Source organism: Saccostrea cucullata, unplaced genomic scaffold, assembly GCF_032062105.1.
Source record: "Saccostrea cucullata isolate Sc308-1 unplaced genomic scaffold, CSIRO_AGI_Scuc_v1 ctg13565, whole genome shotgun sequence".
Lineage (NCBI taxonomy): Eukaryota > Metazoa > Mollusca > Bivalvia > Ostreida > Ostreidae > Saccostrea > Saccostrea cuccullata.
The window spans coordinates 979-10648 of NW_026920107.1; the positions used below are offsets into that span (position 1 = coordinate 979).

A 9670-nucleotide genomic window follows, 5' to 3' on the forward strand; every position below is an offset into this window, starting at 1 on the left:
TTTATTTACCTTTAATAAATGATAATAAAAATATACTTTTTAAAATAAATGCAATTTAAGCCAGGTTTAACTTATTCATATTAGCTACTTTTATAGACCTTTTAACACGGGTGACTGGTTTTGATTTCACATTGGTTACATGGTTTTGTAAGTTCATTCCAGTCCTGGTTTTTTCCCGGGCTAGGTGTTTTTGGAGATTTGTTATTTGAATTCAATTTCTTTACAATCAACTTAAGAGTTTTTGGTATTTGGGTCTCAGGTTTGTTTGATCCATTTTGTTATTTATTACAGAGTGTATGTACTAATTTTCCTTTATTTTATCTAATTACCATTCGAATATGAATGTATGGCGATAACGTGTTTTGTGAAGAGGGCAGTAAGTTTAATCTTTTAAATCTAACTTAAAGTTTTTTTGCTTAAATTACAGATTTAGTTGTTGCATTTTTATCATATTATTTTGAATTCATAGTCTTAAATGGGAGAATGACTCAATGAGCTGGATTTAAAAAAATTGTTAAATTTTTACAAAACATTCCCATTTATTTCAGTCATTGAGTAAATTATTTACAGTAACACAGAGTATAAAGATTATAAAGCCTTATATACAGGGAAACACAAAAAACATACTCTTGCCGCATTTTACATTTGATATTTACACCTCATGTGAGGTGAGAGTACATATTGTATATGTGTGTCTTGTTTGCGATATTTTCTATGTTTATAAATTAATTCAATTCTGGTAAATGAAAGTTAAATTCGTTGATTCTGTTTATAATTTATTGTTTCTAAATTCGAAGTATGGAAATCCTCCATGGTAACTGATCCCACCGCTGATCTTTCGGAGGTCCAAGTTTGCTCTACTCCTATTTTGTATTGTTTTATGGACTTTAATATTGAATACTGTTTGTTATCTCCATATCCTTCATCCAAGGATGTTTTACACTATGTTTTAAACTAGGTTTTTTAAAAATTGCCTAATGAATCTTGATTCAAAGTTGAAAATGTGAAAAGTTTACGTATGGACAGATGGACGAACGGCGGACAATGGATGATCAGAAAAGCTCAATTTAGCTTTCAACTCAGGTGAGCTAAAAACTCAGGTCGGCTTCTTCTGATTAAAAAGTGACTTGTTTGTCATTTGTACTATGAATATGTATCAGAAATTATCTTTACCTTCCAAAATTCCATGTCTAACAATAAAGAGATGATGATGGACTTCCAGTCCCCTGGTGGACTCTGTAACTTCACTGACATTTTGATGTTGCCCTCTTAATCTCTTCAGTAGAGTTGTTTTTCCAGCCTCAGCACATCCAACAAGTATTCCTCTGGCATGGGAAACAGTTGTCTTCTCCTTCCTCAGAAACTTCTTTAACTCATCCACTTTATTCAGATCATCACTACTTGGATCTTAAACAAAAACGAAATATTCTTGAATACACTGTACGCAGCATAGTTAAGGTTACAGTAAGAAGGCGGGGCCTGATTTGTACGGGAAATGGTTACTATGACCTTACACATAATATAAGGTCTTCAAAATACAACAAAATTAAATTATTTACTATTTCAAACAGCTGGATAGCTGTATAGTACATACAAACTTACTATTAAATGCAGTTTTGTCGTTTGTTAAATCCCACACAACAGTATATAAACGATGCATCGATCGCAATACACTTGTCAATGTGATATCATTTCATAAGAATGACGCAGTTTGTACACAGTGAAAAGCTGATCAAGTCACATTTTGTACAATGAAGAATGTCTTTTGTTCTCAAATAAAATATCATTTGCAGTAAAATAAAAAGCTGTTAACTTGGATGCGATGTCTATTTTAGTATTTTATTAAAATTTTATAAACTTAACGTGCATTCCCAAGACAAGCGATACTGTCATGTGTTTGTATGCAGATTCTTTGAAAAAGTAATGGAAGGACCCTAATAAATCGATTGGTTGCAAGGGCATAGTCTCAATGTATCTTGTCAAAATTTTACACATAAACTCCAGAAGCATTAAGATAATTGAAAAATGCTGCGAACCTCAAGAACTCTTGCAAATAAATTAATTATAGCTATATTAAATATAGTTGACCAGCAAAATATTCAACCTGCCGTCCAACAAATAAAATTTTATCAATTGAAAAAGGGAATCTATTTAGGTTCGCAGCATTTTTCACAAGCTACATATAGTGTTGAAAAGGATTATAAAATAAACTATAATTTTTAACTTGGTTATGCCCTTGCAGTATTTAAATTTATAGATGACCTCTAAACTGCAAATATAATTGCCAAAGTCATGTGACGTCGACATCACACGAGAAGTCTAAATAAAAAATCGTAACGTCCTAAACATGTAGATTTAAACCACATCACATTTTTTGATATCAGTGAATTCCTAAATAGAATCGCCCATCCTAATAAAGTATGTATTTTTTATCTTAAAAAAAATCGCCGATATTTCCATTTGTAACCTTAACTATGCTGCGTAGTCAATTCATTACATATAGACATTTCAAAAATAAAGATATGCTTCTCTTTTATTTTTAATCTAATCTTCCTAAATAATTTCAAAAATATCATTTGATTACTTTTTATTTTGATCATATGATTAACCTCAGGGGCTAAGAACAAGGTATGAAATCAAGCAATTTTTTTTTAAAATCTCCATCTCAGGTCTACATATATGGATAATACTGTTATTTTAGAGGAATATTGTTGTGCATTTTTTATTCATAAAATAAAAAAAAATACATGTATAATCCATCTAACAAAAAATCAGAAGTTTTAAAATCATTAAAACATTGTCCGTGAACATATTCATTGATCATGAAAATGAATTGTTTAAAACAACAAATTAACACAAATAAATGTGGTAAAGGTGAAGTCAGAAAACATAGATTTCTGTCATATCTGTGCCCCTTATATCACTTTTACTACCAAAACAGCACTATACATTTCAACTATTCAAGTTCATCGAATACTTGCCAATCTGCATTTGTACACATTATTTTCTTTGAATCTAAAAGAATTATTTTTTCTTTTGGTTTTTAGAAAGGTTTATTTTCTTTACAATATTATAAATGCAGAACAAAAAGGCACCATGCACCACATCACTCACCTGAGTAACTTGGGTGATGAAGTTCTTCACCAGATTTCCATCTCATGGATTCCCTATTGTTGCCCCGCCCTACCCCCTTGGGTCATGATTTTAAATAGAACTCGGCTTGGCCAAGATTAGGTGCCCATTTCCACATGAATGATGTTATATGGACGTAACTCTTTAAAGTTATAATTATTCTTAATGTCTTTGGGTGCATTGCAAAGAGCAGATTGAGAGCTTTCCATTGGTGTATCATAGTACATATATAGAACCTGCATCTTTGAAAAAACAACAGAATAAAGTCTCAAATTCATGCTTTTTGAAGCGTTATGCTGTTGCACTTGATTTTTTACATTTTAAAAAATGGTTAAATTATATTATTTTGAATAAAGCATTCCAAAATAAATACATTGTGTGATAAAGAAATCATTCAGGTTAAATTTACTTTTTACAAAACAGAAAAAGGATAAAAAATGTGGAAAATATGAATAAATGTATGCAGATATACCTTTGTTATATAATTTAAGATTTTTGAATGTTTTAATAAATGCATTATTTCCAGCAGATAAAGAGCAAATAAAATGGGTTTAAAAGATTTTATTCTACTTAAGAAAAAAAGTTCTTTAAGAAAAATATAGTGGTTATATGGTAAATAGTGTGCACATTTTGTAATTTGTTTTGCATACTGATCTAATTTTTGGTATAGTCCGTAGCCCCGTATTTCATTTTTATTTGTGTTCAACAGAATAATGTATAACTTATAATGTTCTTGAGTAATATTTTCATAATAACCAGTAAAGAATAAAAACAGTAATAAATAGCTTTTACGACAACACCCAAAAATTTATAGAAGAATGAATGGTGTCCGTAGCCCTGTATAGTCCGTAGCCCCAATATTACAACTCTCAGAAAAAGTCAGATACATTATTGATACAATAACAACATCATAACAATATGTTCATTCGAACACATACAGTGGTTTTAAATACATAATCGACTGTTTAATTAAAAATATAGTGTCAAAATATAAATATTTTCAACCAAAGGTTTGCTTCTGTAATCTGTCCTGTTCCGTTTGTGGTCACAGTCTATTTCTAAATGTATATGATAAATTTTCCTTCTTATGCTACATACTATCAATCCATTTGTAATAATAAGCTTTGGAACTTTTCAAAATGAATATTTGGCCACACAGATCCTACTCACAAAAGGGCTGTATATCTTCAAATAATTTACCAATTGTAAAGACCATATAACAATACTTTAATTCAGCAAGAGATTTTTTTTCCTGACTGCCTACCACAAAATGTGATTCAACTGTTTACTAGTTTTCACCAACCAGTCTTCACATCCCATAAAAGAGGGATTTGATCCAAAAACATAAGGACCAACTCCTTGTTTCAACATCAGTGATGCTTTTATTGTTTGAACTTGAATCCCATTTGGCATTGAAAGTACACAGTACATTAGAAAATTGATATTTAAGCAATATAGTATTATAAATACTAAAAACTTCTGTGAACTTTAGTAGAAACCAACAAAAATAATAAAGATTTCCCAAGGATTGATCATATTATAATATTTTCTTAAAGATGATTGTCCACAATAGAGCTTTTAACGGTGTAGTCCGTAGCCCCCGTGCTTTCGTAAAATTCGACCTTCTAAGATGCTGAATTAAAGTTTATTCTTGGTCTTGAGATGGTTTTAGACAATATTTTGTAATGGAAACACCAATTACTTGTGGTTCTGACATGTATTAGTTAGTTCTGACAATTCATATTTTACTTATATAGGGAATTTATATTAGATTTTAATTTATTTTTGTTAATTTCCACAGTACATTTGTAAAAATTTATTTAATTTCCTACTGGAAGGATCTTTTAAACACCTGTGAACACCAAGATAATAATTTTAACAAATATTTACTTATAAAAGCAGCTATTTTTTGTATGGCCTCTTCTTATATGAAAAATACTCTATGTATAGTCCGTAGCCCAGGGTCTCAAAATAGCCAATCATAAAATACCTGAAGCAGTTTTTCTCTGAATATTTGAAATTATCATTCCCAAATACAGTTTCTTTGAAAAAAATGAAAGTATTTTAACATATATTGTTTTAAATGTCCAAATATTAAGAGTAAAAAAACTCTCAAAGATTAACAGAATAACCCATGTCCTTTACATACTGTAACATTTATATTTGGAAAGGACTAACTATATAATGTGATTTTTTTTTGCTCAGACAATATTTTGTGAAGTGTTTCTATTTGAATTATATATTTTTGTCCAATTGAATATGATAAAGATAAATGTTATGTCTGAATATGTATAGTCCGTAGCCCTCTTGGGTCTCTTTTATAGTAAGAGCGAAATCTTTTAAACCGCTTGACAAAAATGGACAGAAATTTCAGATATATTATGTTACAAAGAACATTTTTATAATACTTTTCATTTGACTTTATTTTTTGGTCAATCTGCAACCAACATGGGCACCTGATCTCGGCCAAGCCGAACTGTCAAAACGGGACAAAATACCCCCACTGGGTTTTTTCAGAAGTACATTTTTTCATAATAAAGATATGTATCACACATAAATTAAGAGTCCGACACTTCTGCCTCATACTTGGATATTTTACTTGAAAAAGACACTAATGGTAATCTAACAACCAATATGATAAACGTGATGACTTTAACTTTTCTATCGTCGACTTCCCTTACTTATGCAGCAATATACCTTCATCACAGTCTCGTTTATAGTCATCATTTCGTAAATTCGATGGTCGATACAATGACCTTGTCAGCAAATACAATTTATCATTGAATGAAATGCTGACTTACGTTTTTCATACCAATTGTTAGTCCATTATTTATACTCTGAATTGACCACGGATTTTTTTTTCCGTTATTACCTGATTATGACATCGAGCACACGGCGGGTGTGACCGGTCAGCAGGGGATGCTCACTCCTCCAAGGCAGCTGATCCCACCTCTGATGTTTTGGAGGTCCGTGTTTGCTCTGCTCTTATTTGTATATTTGTTTAATGGACGTTGAGATTGAATACTGTTCGTTATTTCCATATCCTTCTTCTTCAAGTGACCTTGAAATTTCCCAAATGGCCTTGGGTCAAGATCATGACATACCCTTGGGTCATGGACAATCTTTGTGTAAAACGAAAACCTACCAAGTTTATCAATTAGAAAGATATGGACCAGACATGAATTGTAAACTTTTTCTTCCAATGACCTTTAACTTTCCCAAATGACCTTGGGTCAAGGTCATGACAAACCCTTGGGTCATTGGCAATCTTTGTGTAGAATGAGAACCTAACAAGTTTATCAATAAAAAAAAGTAGACCAGACACAAATTATGAACTTTTTCTTCCAGTGACATTTAACTTCCCCAACCGAACTTTGGTCAAGGTCATGACACACCCTTTGGTCAAGGGAAATCTTTGTGTTAATTTAGAACCTACCAAGTTTATCCATAAGAAAGATATGGACCGGACACAAATTATGAACTTTTTCTTCCAGTGACCTTGAACTTCCCTAAATGATCTTGGGTCAAGGTCATAACAAACCCTTAGGTCATGGGCAATCTTTATGTAGAGTAGTAGATTCTAATGTCCCTTTGTAAGAAAAATATGGACCGGACACATTTGCACAGACAAATGGACAGACGGACAAGGTGATTCCTACATACCCCTCCCCCGCAAACGAACCCCTCAAACTTCGTTTGCGGGGGGGGGGGGGTATAACAATTCGATATATACTAAACCCCAGGCCTCTTCCACATAAGTTGCAGCTTTCCTAGCCCAGTGGATTTTGAAACGAAGAATTTTTTAAAGATTTGTTCTATACATTTCTATGTAGAACTTGGATTCCCTCTTGTGGCCCCGCCCTACCCCAGGGGGTCATGATTTTAGCAATTTAATATCAAAACTACCCAAGGATGCTTCCACATACGTTTCAGCTTTCCTGGCCTAGTGGTCCTTGAGAAGAAGATTTTTAAATATTTGTTCTATATATTTCTATGTAAAACTTAGATTACCCATTGTGGCCCCGCCCTACCCCGGGGGTCATGATTTTAGTAATTTAATATCTACAATACCATAGGTTGCTTCCACATAAGTTTCAGCTTTTCTGGCGTTCTTTCGTTCTTAAGAAGCAGATTTTTTAATCACCCTACCCTATTTTTATCTTTTCTTGATTATCTCCCCTTGAAAGAGGACTTGGTCCTTCTTTTTAATAATTTGAACCACCCTTCATCTGGGAATGCTTTGTTCCAAGTTTGGTCAAAATTGGCCCATAGATCATGTTGATTCTTGAGAAATAGTTGAAAAGGCGAAAAGTTTACCGACGGACGGACAGATGGACGGACGACAGACAAAATGTGATCAGAAAAGCTCACTTAAGCCTTTTGTTCAGGTGAGCTAAAAATTGGGGAGGGGGCGTTAAACTGATATGACATTATAATGCTGACAATTGTTTCATTGAAATCAACAAAAAATCCATGTAACATACATGTATGTAGAATGTACAATGTGTAAATTTAATGAACACCTGCCACAGAAATACACAACATTCCTAGACAGAGCAACATGATCAATGGTGTCTATATCTCACTGTCAACTTTGTACAAAATGTTTTTAATCACTGTGATTGAACTTTTCTGAATGGATTATTTAAAGAACTGCATGTATCATCTAAAGATAAGAACCTTTGGACATTGCCCAAAAGACTCTTAAAAATTGTGACTAAGAAAAGGTTTCAAATTCCTTCATAAAATAAATATTTGACCTTTCTGCACTAATAAATTGTGATTTTTCTGGCATTGAAAATTTAATACGCAAGAAAATTATTTTAAAGTGTCTTAAACTTTTTCTGATTTCAAACAAACAGGTCAAATTTATCTTGTATGTTTAGAAAAGAACAACGAAGATGGGATATATGATTTAATTTTTCAGATATTACTAAAAAGTGTCAATTTTTTTTTAAAATTGTCTCAATTTTCCTCCGGATTTTTAGTATATATTTAATATATTTGTCACACTTTTTTGATAGAACTCATACGAAATTATCTAATAGATTTTTGAGAGCCAGTATAACACATTTCACTGCAAAAAGCAGCTTTGTGTGCAACCAAGATGGTAAATAGGAATCCAAAATAAAAGTACTGTTAAAGTTCAAAATGGAAAAAAAATTCGTCTTAAAAACCTTCCACCACAAAATATAGTCCCTAGCTTAATTCTACTTAGAGGGAATTTAATCGCTTTTTTTCATAGTTATATTTGCATTGTAGCATTTAGATTTAATGTTAAAACTTAAAAATGATGCCGAGTTTTATAAATAAAGGACCTGACCAAAATATGATCAAAATCTAAGGATCGAACGTCCTTAACCATGTAATGTAATTACACTTAAAACTATCAGATGTTTAAACCTTAATGTCTTATTATTAAATAAAAAAAAAACAATTACTACAATATATTGTACACACTAAACATTGAAAACAAACATATAATTATACTTCAGTATTACTTACCAGTCAGATCACCCCTTCCATAGATAAGTCTGTAGATGTTCACTGTGTTGTCTTTGTTTGAACCGACCCAGAGGGACCGGGTGATATCATCATAACTCAGGCCGCATGGTGTGTCTTTCCTGTGCTGTGCTGTCTCTGTCAGGTACTGACCGTCTCGGTCAATCATCTTTACTGTGTCGGTGTAACGATCACACACCAAGATGTGTGACAGCGCGTCAGTACATATTCCACGTGGTTTTAATAGTGATCCTGATGGAGGACCTGTGTAGGAGAAACGATGTCTTCCTGAACTGTCCGTCACCAATACAGCATCACGGTCAAAGTCAGACACAATAACATCTCCATTGCGGTTCTCTGTTATGTAGTGAGGATAACTGTACAGTTTCTGACCTGTGTTGTCGTGTTGTATGGTCTGTATGTGTCGTCCTGTGTTCGTGTAGCGGTTTACCTGGCCTTTCTTTGTATCAGTATTCCACATCCCGACCAGAAGGTCTCCTGTGGAGGGGGAGCTGTAGACACACAGTGGTCTCCATGGCGCTGTGCATGGTATCACTGTGGTCTTTACTTTATCTGAAGAAAGTTTGATGATGTTATCGTGACTGTCTATATAAGTCACTGTATGTACTTCACCACTACAATTAATTAAATCTGTCACACGATCTAGAATGTCTCCTGTTGTGTTTGTTAAGATGAGTTTTCCGTCATAATCATTGATCCAGACCCGGTCTGTCGACACGTGGGTAATGTGAAGACACTCACTAATACCTGACACTCTGACAGATTTCTGTAACACCAATCTATACATCACTGATATCAAACTTCTATTTTTTTTCTTGTGGCTTTATTATCCTGTGTTGATTTCCTTTCGTCAGGGAGATTTCTCTGTAAATTACAACATTGTTCTAGAAATATCTACATCAGGAATACACTGTTTATAAATAACAAATTTACTCATTTTACCCGCTATTTCTAAAGAAAGTTCGGGTATATTGTTGTTACTCATGTCCGTCCGTCCGTCTGTCACACTTTTCTT

The 9670-nt window shown here is 32.9% G+C and overlaps 1 protein-coding gene across 1 annotated transcript; it reads right to left on the reverse strand.

The window, feature by feature from the left end:
- Positions 1-1173: 1173 nt before the first annotated feature.
- On the reverse strand, positions 1174-9442 carry LOC134243475 (uncharacterized; the record flags this gene model as incomplete). The annotated part of the gene is made up of 2 exons (XM_062725746.1): positions 8638-9442; positions 1174-1407 (listed from the first exon to the last, which is right to left on the reverse strand). Coding segments are annotated over exons 1-2 (1039 nt in total), but the record flags the coding sequence as incomplete, so codon positions are not given.
- Between the last annotated feature and the right edge of the window lie 228 nt (positions 9443-9670).